This window comes from Bos taurus, chromosome 5 (assembly GCF_002263795.3).
Source record: "Bos taurus isolate L1 Dominette 01449 registration number 42190680 breed Hereford chromosome 5, ARS-UCD2.0, whole genome shotgun sequence".
Lineage (NCBI taxonomy): Eukaryota > Metazoa > Chordata > Mammalia > Artiodactyla > Bovidae > Bos > Bos taurus.
In genome coordinates this window covers 29,798,446-29,810,480 of record NC_037332.1, presented here as the reverse complement: position 1 = coordinate 29,810,480, position 12,035 = coordinate 29,798,446, and the positions used below count along the sequence as shown (strand labels likewise).

General features: G+C 49.5%; 1 protein-coding gene across 1 annotated transcript; it reads left to right on the top strand.

Annotated features, from left to right (window-relative positions):
• Window positions 1-273: 273 nt before the first annotated feature.
• On the top strand, window positions 274-10,909 carry SMARCD1 (SWI/SNF related, matrix associated, actin dependent regulator of chromatin, subfamily d, member 1). The gene is given in 13 exon segments (NM_001038559.2): window positions 274-469; window positions 1,141-1,328; window positions 1,599-1,641; window positions 1,737-1,859; window positions 2,336-2,458; window positions 3,518-3,634; window positions 5,145-5,246; window positions 5,543-5,704; window positions 5,784-5,881; window positions 7,263-7,398; window positions 9,378-9,500; window positions 10,606-10,707; window positions 10,836-10,909. Coding segments are annotated over 13 exon segments (1,548 nt in total). The 5' UTR covers window positions 274-292; the 3' UTR covers window positions 10,890-10,909.
• The last annotated feature ends 1,126 nt before the right edge of the window (window positions 10,910-12,035 follow it).

Here is a 12,035-nt window from a genome sequence, read left to right as displayed (position 1 = left end):
CCTTTCCAGGTCCTTGTCTCCCTCCGTCGGCCTGGGGGCGCCCTTTCGCACGGCTTCTCTATCCCAGAGCTCTTCTCGATGGTTTTCCCTCCCGGATCGTGAAGGCTGGAGGGAGTGGTCACACGCCTTTTCCCCTAGTCGCCCCCCTCTAGCCCACAGTCTCGCTGCCCTGAGCCTCCCGGGCCGGCGGGCCGGCCGGGCGGACAGGAGGGCGCGCGAGGGGCGCGCGGGGGGGGCGGGGGGAGTTCCGGTTCCGGTTCTTTGTGCAGCTGCAGCAGCGGCTCCGGGAAAGATGGCGGCCCGGGCGGGTTTCCAGTCTGTGGCTCCGAGCGGCGGCGCCGGAGCCTCAGGAGGGGCGGGTGCGGCGGCTGCCCTGGGCCCGGGCGGGACACCGGGGCCTCCGGTGCGAATGGGGCCGGCGCCGGGTCAAGGGCTATACCGCTCCCCGATGCCTGGAGCGGCCTATCCGGTGAGTGGGGCAGGAGGAGGGGCGCGCGGGCCGGGGGCGGGGCCGAGCGGGGGCCTGGGAGTGACAGGGGTGGGGGGAGGAGGAGGAGGGACGCGCCCGGGAGGGATTCGGGCGCCGAGTTGGGGTCGGGGGAGACGCTGCGGGGAAGGGAAGGGAGGCTGTTAGCATCCCCACCTGCTCCTAGAGGCATTGTTTTCTTGGGGAGTCAGGATGTAAAACCAGGGTGGACGAAGTGAGGCCAAACGTGGGCCTGTGAGACCTTGAGTGCAAATGGCCTAGGCAGCTCCAGTGCCCAGGAGCACAGAAGGTGTAGCTGGCAAATTGAGGTCAGCTTCTGAGGAGATAGTGCCTGACAGTACTCTCTGAGTAAATATGGCACTAGAAGAGATGTCCAGTGTGCCAGACACAAAATAGACGGGGGAGAATTTGAGTATAGTCTCGCTGTCTTTGCTTTGGGGCTATATTCTCCTGTGGAGTCAGGGCTGGAGAGTGGAAGTTCCAACTACTTAGATGTCAGAGAGGTAGAGGGCTCTCCTCCCACCTCACCATTGTGCTCCACCCCACCCCACTGCCTTGTTTCATTCAAAGAACTCAGGCCTCCCCCACTTTCCCTTTCTTGGTGGGATTTGCAGGGGAAGCCATGACATCTCTAGGTCCTCTCCCCTCTGTAGAGACCAGGTATGCTACCAGGCAGCCGAATGACACCTCAGGGACCTTCCATGGGACCCCCTGGCTATGGGGGGAACCCTTCAGTCCGACCTGGCCTGGCCCAGTCAGGGATGGACCAGTCCCGCAAGAGACCTGCGCCTCAGCAGATCCAGCAGGTCCAGCAGCAGGCGGTCCAAAATCGGAACCACAAGTAAGATGATCCCAGGGTGGAGGGAGGGAGGGAGGAGGCCTGTGCAGATGCAGGTGCTGGGGTACCTGAGCAGAGAAGCGGCAGTGCTGTGTCAGCAGACAGTGCTCATTCTTGAAATAATTGCTTCGTGTTTGTTAGGGGCGGGGGTGTCTTTGATTTGAGACAAGCTTTGCAGTTCCTTCACTTTACTATAAATGGAGGTGCTGACAGCCTGTCTTCATGTTCTGGCTAGTTCCATCCCAACCTGATAACAGTATTTATTCCAAACAGTGCAAAAAAAAAGAAGATGGCTGACAAAATTCTACCTCAAAGGGTGAGTCCAGGCTATAGACCTTCTTGAGGGTGTGGTGAGTTGGAGAGTAGAGATGGTCAGCCTTAGATCCCAATGATATCTTTCTGTTCCCTAAGATTCGTGAACTGGTACCAGAATCCCAGGCCTATATGGATCTCTTGGCTTTTGAAAGGAAACTGGACCAGACTATCATGAGGAAACGGCTAGATATCCAGGAGGCCTTGAAACGTCCCATCAAGGTAACACAGGAGAGTACTAGGCAGAGAGCCAAAGGAGAGGACTCGGGAACCTTCAGCAGGCTTAGGATGAGAAATCAAAGGCATAGCACAGCTTTCCTTGGCATTTAAATTACATCTCTTCCGCCTACGAACTGAGAATTACATTAGAAGCATAAGAACGGAACAGCAAAGGGGGAGGGGCTTTTGATATTTCTTGCACCAGAAATATACCCTGTTGGTGTTTTTGCCGTAACTCCTCTGCCACCTTGGGAACCTGGCATCTTGCATGACTGTCTACCTGGCATCCCGGTGAATGCATTTGCACTCAGGCCAGTGGCCTGTGCTCCTCTTCTCATTGGAATCTCCATCCAACCACCCCAGGGACTGGGTAGACAGTAAGCCAGTCTGTTAGGAGTCATTGTCGGGTTTGGGGAGACCCTTGTTTTCAACATCAAACCACTGAAGCCTCCTGTCAATCCTGTTTCTGCCTTCCTCAGCAAAAACGGAAGCTGCGAATTTTCATTTCTAACACTTTCAATCCGGCTAAGTCAGATGCCGAGGATGGGGAAGGGACGGTGGCTTCCTGGGAACTTCGGGTAGAAGGACGGCTCCTAGAGGATGTGAGTTCAAGGTCCACTGTGGTCGGCGTCTAGGGTGGGAGCTTCTGGGAACAATCAGTATTGTCTGGTTGGCAGGAAGCCTGACTGGTGCTTACAGCTCCTGTTGGGAACAGCAGGGAGAGGGTCACTGTGTTCTCTGCACTAACAGACAATGGTTCTTTGTGTCTGGCTCCCACATATTGGCCCTCTCTGTGGTATCACATCGAGAACCTTATTGTCCTGGGATTTGATTTGTTGTTTACCTCTCTCCTGATGCTGCTAGCCATTGGATTTGGCAGTATCTGCAGATTTTTCAGTTATTTTTTTTCTTTTAAACCAAATGAATTTGCACTTAACATTTGGGCCATGCTTTCTTCCCTGAGTCCTTGAGGTCCTTGATTTCTGCTGTGCCCTCTCTGTCTTCCCAGCTCCTATTGGAAACAGCTTGCAGTTTATGTGGGATTGATTTCTCTGACAAGCTCTTTGTTGTTTCATGGGGAACATCAGCTGTCAGGTGATAGCCCCCAAACTTCCCACCCCAGAAGCTCCTTGGAGAAGCTCACCTGCCATTCCCTTATACTCTCTGGCTCTCTATTTTTAGCTGTTCACAGGCAAGCCAGTATGAAAGCATTTTTCAGAAGAACCAGGGGTCAATGTCAGAGCCTCCGTTTTCTTTGTATAGGTCCAGTCCATCTGCCAGTGGTGTCGTGTCATCCAAATAAAGCTGTTTTTGTTCTGGCTGCTTATTACCTGTGATTCATTTCTCCTCTAGAGTCAGAATTTTCTCTGTTCAGACTCGCTTTATTATGTGTAAATGTTTGGCTTAACTTGCATTGTTTCCCTTGGGAAAAAGAGGTGGGCAAGGCAATGACCCTATACACGTTATAGGCTGCTGCTTCAGGGTTCTGTTGCTACCGCAACTTGTTTAATAGACACCTACCTTGCCATCTCCTAAGATACACTCAGAAGACATTTTTGAGTTTTATTCCCATTGCTTTGTGGGTTCCTTGTTTACGGGACTATGTCTTAGGGAATTTCTTCTGGCTTTTTCTAACACGACGTCTCATCTCTCTTCTCCAGTCTGCCTTGTCCAAATATGATGCCACCAAACAAAAGAGGAAGTTTTCTTCTTTTTTTAAATCCTTGGTGATCGAACTGGACAAAGACCTGTATGGACCAGACAACCATCTGGTAGAAGTGAGTAGTTCTGTTCTCTAGACTTTGACTTTATCAGTAGAGGATGATGGACTTGGGAGCTAAACTTTAATGTCTAGGGAGGGAGTGGGGGTGGGTACCTCCAGTGCAGTTTGCACATTGGCCTCCAGGTGGCACTAGCTGTTTGGTTTTGGTACTGTTTGGACCCAAGAGTTCTTATAGTCTGACTTGTCCCGCCTTTTTAATTTAATTATCTTGATCGCTGCCCCCACTCTCAAGAGAAAGTTTAATGGAGGCTTTTTATACATGCCAGGAATGGTGAGATGTAGCTATCCACACGCCATTCATCTTTTTTCCTGGTAACAAGTGCTTTGTTTAAGGGGGTTAGGATTTAGTCCTTACCAAGGCTACTTTTCGGAGAAGGCAATGGCACCCCACTCCAGTACTCTTGCCTGGAAAGTCCCGTGGACGGAGGAGCCTGGTAGGCTGCAGTCCATGGGGTCGCTAAGAGTCGGACACGACTGAGCGATTTCACTTTCACTTTTCACTTTCATGCATTAGAGAACGAAATGGGAACCCACTCCAGTGTTCTTGCCTGGAGAATCCCAGGGACAGGGGAGCTTGGTGGGCTGCCGTCTATGGGGTCGCACGGAATTGGACACGACTGAAGCGACTTAGCAGCAGCAGCAGCAAGGCTACTTTTACAGCCTCTGCTGCTTGCTTTTGGTTCCTGCTTTGTTTAGATTCGCATTCCAAATCATCAGAAATTCTTTATTATAATGCCTGATTACATAGTGTTCTAAAGACCATGCTAGCAACAGTGTTCTTTGTGATACAGTCAAAACCAGAATGAGATAGTCTAGCACTCCAAGTGAACTTAACCTGCTCCTTTCTTTGCCAGTGTAGCCGCAGCCCCTTAACCTCAACCACTAAGAAACATGGGAAGGTCTTTACCATCTAATAAGGGAAGTAAGTCATAGAATCAATAGAAATTTGTAAATATATTTAACTTTATAGCAGTAGAGCATAGTGCCTGAGAATGTGGACTGTGGACTCCAACACACCAGAGCTCAGATAACAGCTCCACCACTTATTGGCTGTTGACCTTGGGCAGCTTGCTTCATTCTTGTAAGCATTAGTTTTCTCATCTGTAAAATAGGTTTAATTGTGCCTCTCTCATGTGGATGTTGTGGGATTCAATGTGATAATCCAAGTACATGTCCTAGAATACTCTGGCACATAATAAGTACTCAGTAGATGATAGCTACGTTATTTTACTGTACATGTGTATATTATCCATGTTGTGGATAAAATTATCACTGAAAATACAGGCTAATTTAAATGTGACCCTGAGCAATCAGAATTAAAATGTCCGTCTACTTATAGACAGGAATCCCAAAGTCATATGCAGTGTTTTAAAATGTCTCATGCTGTTGCTCTTCTCCAGTAGCCTCATTAATCAAAGTTGAAAATTCAGTCATTACAGAAGCTCTTCCCTCCCACCCCAGCTCTTCCTCTGGGAGAGCACCCCCTGACATCTTCCTCTCTGTAGTGGCACAGGACCGCCACTACCCAGGAGACGGACGGCTTCCAGGTGAAACGGCCAGGAGACGTGAATGTGCGGTGCACTGTCCTGCTGATGCTGGACTACCAGGTATCTGTGCTGCCCTGAGGAGGCCCAGCTTTCAACCCCATCCCATCAGCAGTCTGACATTTCAAGGCAGTTTAAGTCTAGTTGCAGGTAATTTGCCATCAGACTGTTAGCTCCCTAAATATCTTTAAGGGATAGGGTCTTAGTCATTTCTGAGTTCCTCTTCTGTTTTTCTGCTCCAGAGAGAGCACAACATGAATGCCTGTTGAACGGCATGAATGTATGGCCACACCAGGTGCCCCATAATAGCACATAGACTCAGCTCACTAGCTTCACCTCTATACCCTCGTTCTCTCCAGCCTCCTCAGTTTAAATTAGACCCTCGTCTGGCTCGGCTCCTGGGCATCCACACCCAGACCCGTCCGGTGATCATTCAAGCACTGTGGCAATATATTAAGACACACAAGCTCCAGGACCCACATGAGCGGGAGTTTGTCATTTGTGACAAGTACCTCCAGCAGGTAAGAAAAGTTTCCATTCTTTTCTCAAGTCCACTGCAGCACTAGTTGTACTCTTAGCTGCTTCTCCTCTTTCCCATAGATCTTTGAGTCTCAGCGTATGAAGTTCTCAGAGATTCCCCAACGGCTCCATGCCTTGCTTATGCCACCTGAGCCCATTATCATAAATCATGTCATCAGGTAAGTGTGTGTGTGCAAGGCAGTGGTGTGCTGGAGCTGGCTTGCACCACCTGCACAAGTCAGTTCTCAGAGTTTAGGAAAATGATAAGCAGGTTGTTAAACACAGTCATTATTTAGGATTATATAAACTTGCGATTAAATACATTATATAAAAAATAAGTGTAAATGTACTCAGTCATCATCTCTGAGTTATTATGTTGGTTTACTGGTGTTTGGGCTTCCCTGGTGGTTCAGAAGGTAAAGAATCTGCCTGCAGTGCAGGAGACCCAGGTTCAGTCCCGGAGTCAGGAAAATCACCTGGAGAAGAGAATGGCAACCCACTCCAGTATTCTTGCCTGGAGATTTCCATGGACAGAGGAGCCGGGCCAATTACAGTCCATGGAGTCTCAAAGAGTCAGACACGACTGAGCCACTGACATACACATCCTGGTGTGTGTGTTTTCGAAGTTACTTCTGTTGATTGTGTCTGTGTGGTGGAAATACTATCTAATGAGATGTTACTGCACATCCCTTCCCAGTTCCTCGATCAGTGATACAATGTTGGCATCTTGAAATCAATGATGTTGAGAATATTTAAAACACAGAAATTAGCAAATGCTCCAAGTCAGGCTTTTTCTTTTTGTTCTTTTTCTCTTTTGGAGAATCAGTTATTAGAATTTATCAGCTCATCACTGATGAACTCCTGTCTTTTCTCTGGGTGGTAGGACATTCCATTCTGAGACTCCAGCTCCATTACCTCTGTCTGCTTTTCTGTTCAGAAGATGGTGAACAAGGCATGTCTAGGCAGATACAGAGTGAAAGAAGGCACTTTCTCCTCAAAGCACCATGTCTTCTGGCTCTACATAGTCTTTGCCTTCTTTCCCTTACTCCATATTAACTCCAGGAAAGCCTTCCTTTCACTAGACCTGAACCATCATCACTCAGCTGATAGTAATTCCTACAACCCATGCGCTGGGTCAGTAGAAGCTAGTTTGTCCTATATTCATGTGATTAAATTTAGGCCATGTTGTATTTTGTGTGGTGTGTATTTACTTGAATGTATTTTCAGAGTCAGTTTAATAAGTGAAGATACTGTAGCAGTGGTTTCTTTGTGGGGAAGGAGAAACTTACTTTTCCTTGTCTGTCTTTTGTACCATTTGACTTTTTACCGTTATTACTGAGGCTTATATGCAATATATTGCACCCATTTAAAATCTGATGATTTTTGACAAATGTGCACGTCCTATAGCTACCACCACAGGGAGAGTATAGAGCATTTCTGTCACACCAACAAGGTCTCTGGTACCCTTTTGCAGTCAGCCCTTGCTCTTCAGTCTAAGACTTGTGTAATTAGGTCTTAGGGAACAAGTCCTTTACCAGGCCCCCTTGGTTTCCTCCTCAGTGTTGACCCGAATGATCAGAAAAAGACAGCTTGTTATGACATTGATGTGGAAGTGGATGATACCTTGAAGACCCAGATGAATTCTTTTCTGCTGTCTACTGCCAGCCAGCAGGAGATTGCTACTCTAGACAACAAGGTAGGGATCATGGCCTGGATAGTTGGGTGTCACCAGCCCTCTATCACAGCTTCTTGGCTTCTTTGATTTTTGATATTTGTTCAAAATATATTGACACTCAGTATATGCTGGGCACTCTGGTGCTGGTTGGAGCCAGACACACATAAGTTCTGATTCTTAACTATACCTCTTAATAGCTTTGAGCCTCAGTTTCTGATCTGTGAAACCATAATGCCTATTTTTCTAAAGTTGTTATGAGGATTAAATGAGACAGTGTATGTGAAGACATGACCTTGTATCTGGCACATAAAAGCAAATGGCAGCAGCTGCTTCTATTGTTATTACCATGAACATTATTAGACATAGTCCATGCAAGTAAAGCCAGAAAGGCTCTGGGAACACAAAGGAAGACAGGAAGGCTTTCTTGGAAGAGGTGATGCCCCAACCTAATCTTAAAGGACATGGGAGTCAACATGGGAGTTGGACTATAAAGAAAGCTGAGCACCAGAGAATTGATGCTTTTGAACTGTGATGTTGGAGAAGACTCTTGAGAGTCCCTTGGACTGCAAGGACATCAACCAGTCCATCCTAAAGGAAATTAGTCCTGAATATTCATTGGAAGGACTGATGCTGAAGCTGAAACTCCCAATACTTTGGCCACCTGATGCGAAGAACTGACTCATTGGAAAAGACCCTGATGCTGGGAAAGATTGAAGGCAGGAGGAGAAGGGGATGACAGAGGATGAGATGGCTGGATGGCATCACCAAGTCAATGGACATGAGTTTGAGCAAGCTCTAGGAGTTGGTGATGGACAGGGAGGCCTGGCTTGCTGCAGTCCATGGGGTCGCAAAGAGTTGGACACGACTGAGCAACTGAACTGAACTGATGGGAGTCAACAAAAGGGGAGAAAGGATGATGGTACTTAAGGGCGTGGGGGGCAGAGGGAGCCCAGAAAGAGGGAGCAGGGTATATGCAGGCCCAAAGGTGAGCAGAGAACCTGGCATAGTGAAGAAATACAAGCTCTTCACTGTGTTAGATAAAGCTCGGGGTGCCAGGGAGAAGAAACGAGAGGGAAACAGGAACCTAGTCCTGAAACCACTTTGAGGCAGGGTAAACTGGTTTATACTTTGTCCTGAAAATGGGAGGGCCTGGTGCTGTTTTATTTAGAACGCTCACTGGCAGGACGGTGGGAGGTGAACTGTAAGGGGGTCGGATCTGGGGGAAGGAAGCCTAGGTGGGGGCTGGTGCAATAATGCGCATGACATATGGTATGGGCCTAACTGTACAGCACTGATCGTGAGGACAGACGTGAGTAGCTAGGTTTGGAAGGTGTTGAGGTGGAACTGTAGGGGTCTGGACACTGGATGGAGAGGTGGGGTGAGGTGTGAGGGAGAAGAGTTGTTATGAAGACCTCCAGGTTTTCAGCTGGAGTGTGCAGTTGTACTCCTTCAGATTGGGAGCGGGAGAAGCAAGTCTTGGGAAAAGGTAGTGATTTTGTTTTGGGGAGTTTAAGGTCCCTTGAGGTGTCAAGCAGATGTATTAGTAGGAGCTTAGAAAATGGACTGTGATCTGCAGCCTGGGGACTCGTTACCCTGTCAGTGGTGCTGGAAGACATACAAGTAGATGAAATTGCCAGGAAGAGCATGGAGTATCAGTGAACAAAACCCACGGACCACAGCTACAGAGACAGCCCTGTGTACCACTCCTTTTCTGCCTGAGAGTTTCCAGGCCCATTTGTGCTGTGGATTAAAAATTTCCCATGTAGTGTCATCCACAGTGGACATGGTGCAGACTGTAAGGAAAACTTCACTCACGGGCGGTGGACAGACAGCGCCAAGCGCCAGAGCAGGTGGGGCCCTGGGCAGCAGTGCCATTCTTGGGCTGCATTCTGTTCCTTGGCTGGGAGAGGCACAAGGAGAAGTCATACACTGCCTGCCACTTAACTTTGCTTTTCCCCAACGTGGAAATGTTATGAACTTCCTTCCTTTCTTCCTTTCAGATCCATGAGACAATAGAGACTATCAATCAGCTGAAGACCCAGCGGGAGTTCATGCTGAGCTTTGCCAGAGACCCTCAGGGTTTCATCAATGACTGGCTTCAGTCGCAGTGTCGGGACCTCAAGGTAGAGAACCAGGGACAGGTCCAGAGAGACTTGGGCCTGAGAGGCACGCGTTTGCTCTGTGTCTGTGGCATGTGGCGGAGAGCCAGGGAGGTGAGGGGCCAGGCTTTCTTCAGCGTGTTCCAGTAGGGAAGTGGAAATGAAACCGTCAAGTGTTTATCTCATATTTACTGTGTGCTGTCACTGTGCACGTTGTAGGGGATACAGAGTGCAAAACTCGGCCTCTGCTTTCAAAGTAGCATCCATTCTGTTTGAGAAACCAAGCTAATGGGATTTTAAAAGTAGTAAATCATGTACGACATTATCAGAATTTCACCGGTACCAATAAGATAAAACAAAGGAGAAGGGAGACTGGTGAGACTAGGATAGCTTGGAAAGGCTTTCTGGAGAAGTTGGGATTTGAGGGAGGGGTGCTCTCTGAAAGGAGCTCCCAGAGCGAGGAGCACCGCAAGCTCAGCAGGAAGGTAGGAATGAGCACAGTACGTGAGGCGCGCCCTCAGTTCTCGCCTGTCCTGTGCTGACTGCAGTCAGCCTGACCAGAGGAGCAGGGGCCGGGGGTACCAGGAAGGATCCCTGAACAAGGCAGGGACTTGTCCACAGCATGGGTGGCTTGGGGTGCTGTTTTAGTAGTTTGCTACGGCTGCCGTAGTAAAGTACCACAGCCCCGTGGCTTAAACAAGGGAAATGGATGGTCTCACAGTTCTGGAGGCTAGAGCCTGAAGTCACAGTGTCAGCAGGGTTTGGCTCCTCCCAAGGGTGGGGAGGGAGAGTCTGTTCCAGGCCTCTGTCCTGGCTTTTAGTCACTCAGGTGTTCCTTGGTTTGCAGATGGTGTTCTCCATGTGTGTTCACGTTGTCTTTCCTCTTTACGTGTCTGTCTGTGTCTGAGTTTCCCCTTTTTATAAAGATACCCATCATTGGATTAGGCCCACCCTAACGACCTTATCTTAACTTGATCATCTGCAGAGACCCTATTTCCAAAGAAGGTCACATTCACAGGTACCAGGGGGTTAGGATTTCAGTATCTTTTAGGGAACACTGTTCAGTCCATAACAGACGACAAGGAAGGAAACAAGCCTGTTCTCTCTCCTGCTTCCCATTCTCTCTCAGGTCATGACTGATGTGGTGGGTAACTCAGAGGAGGAGCGCCGAGCAGAGTTCTACTTCCAGCCTTGGGCCCAGGAGGCCGTGTGTCGATATTTCTACTCCAAGGTAGGCACCTAGGGTGCAGAGGAGAGACTGACAAAAGGCAAGAGGTCTGCACCTGGTGGGGGTCAGTGGCGTCAAGAACAACTTGTGGTTTGTCTCATCCTCCACTCCCTCCACTATTTTTTCCTTAGGTGCAGCAGAGACGACAAGAATTAGAGCAAGCCCTGGGGATCCGAAATACATAGGGCTTCTCCCACAGCCCTGATTTGGCTGCAACGATTTCTTTATTGGGCCCTGTGCTGCCTGCCTCGTGGCACCTGCCTTGGTCTTGCTTGGGGCTTTCCAGGGGATGCTGTCGGTTCTAAGACAACACCAGAATGAAGAGGGTCTCACGTGACACCGGCTCTCCTCTTCTCCCACCCCATCCCTTCCTATCCCCAGCTTCCCTTTGCCCCACAAAGTTCCCATGTGCCTCTCCCCTCCCCTGGTCTGCATAAGACCTCTAGATAGTATTAGAGAGAGAACCTGTAGTGGTAATCAGTGCATTGAATGGATTGGGCCTAAGGCCAAGTGGTCTTCAAGGGGACCAGCTACACTGATCCTGCCCTTCAGAGACCCAGGAGTTGGGAGCTGTAGCCCCTTCTCCACCACTCAGGCCTGGGGGCACTCTATGAGCTAGTTGATCTTGGCTCTCCTGATAACAGAATCCAGTTTCCTTCCTTCCCTCCACAGGTTTGGAGCAAACTCTCCCTTCACTTGTTGCTCTCTAGCACTAAAGGAACCCTGGCTCTCGGGCTCCACTGAGCCCCAGGTCAGTCCGCAGCCCTCCAGAGGGGCCTGCTGTCTCAGTGCTTCTCTCCTCCCTTACAGGGGGTCCACATCAGTATTAGAGTTTGTTCTAGTAGTATTGCTCCCTCCCAGCACACTCCCTGTAGCTGCTGTTGAGGATTCCCTCCTGTCTGTCCCAACTGAGGGCATTCGGGTGGGGGAATCTTGCCTTTCCGTGTCAGAGCCCCGGGGACCTCACCTAGGGTGCTGTCATTGCCAGCGGAGGCTGTTCCTTTCTGCTGTAGTGTGGAGGTGTGATTCATTCATTCACTCCGCCCTGCCTCCCCCATCCCTTCTTGGAGAAACAGGCCTGCAATCAAACGGGTAAAAGCCCTGGGCCACCCCTGTCTTCCTGTCCCTTGTCTGCCCAGTTGACACCCGCTGGTGACTGCTAGGGCACTGAGGAGTGAAAGCGCCTAGGGCTGGAGAGAGCTCTGACTCGGGTCTGTGACTCTTCCCCTCTCCCTGCCTCACAGGATTGTGACTCCCCAGCCCCTGCCCTCAAAGCTTCAGACCCCTCAGGTAGCAGCAGGACCTTGTTGTGTGATCTTGGCCCCTTGGAA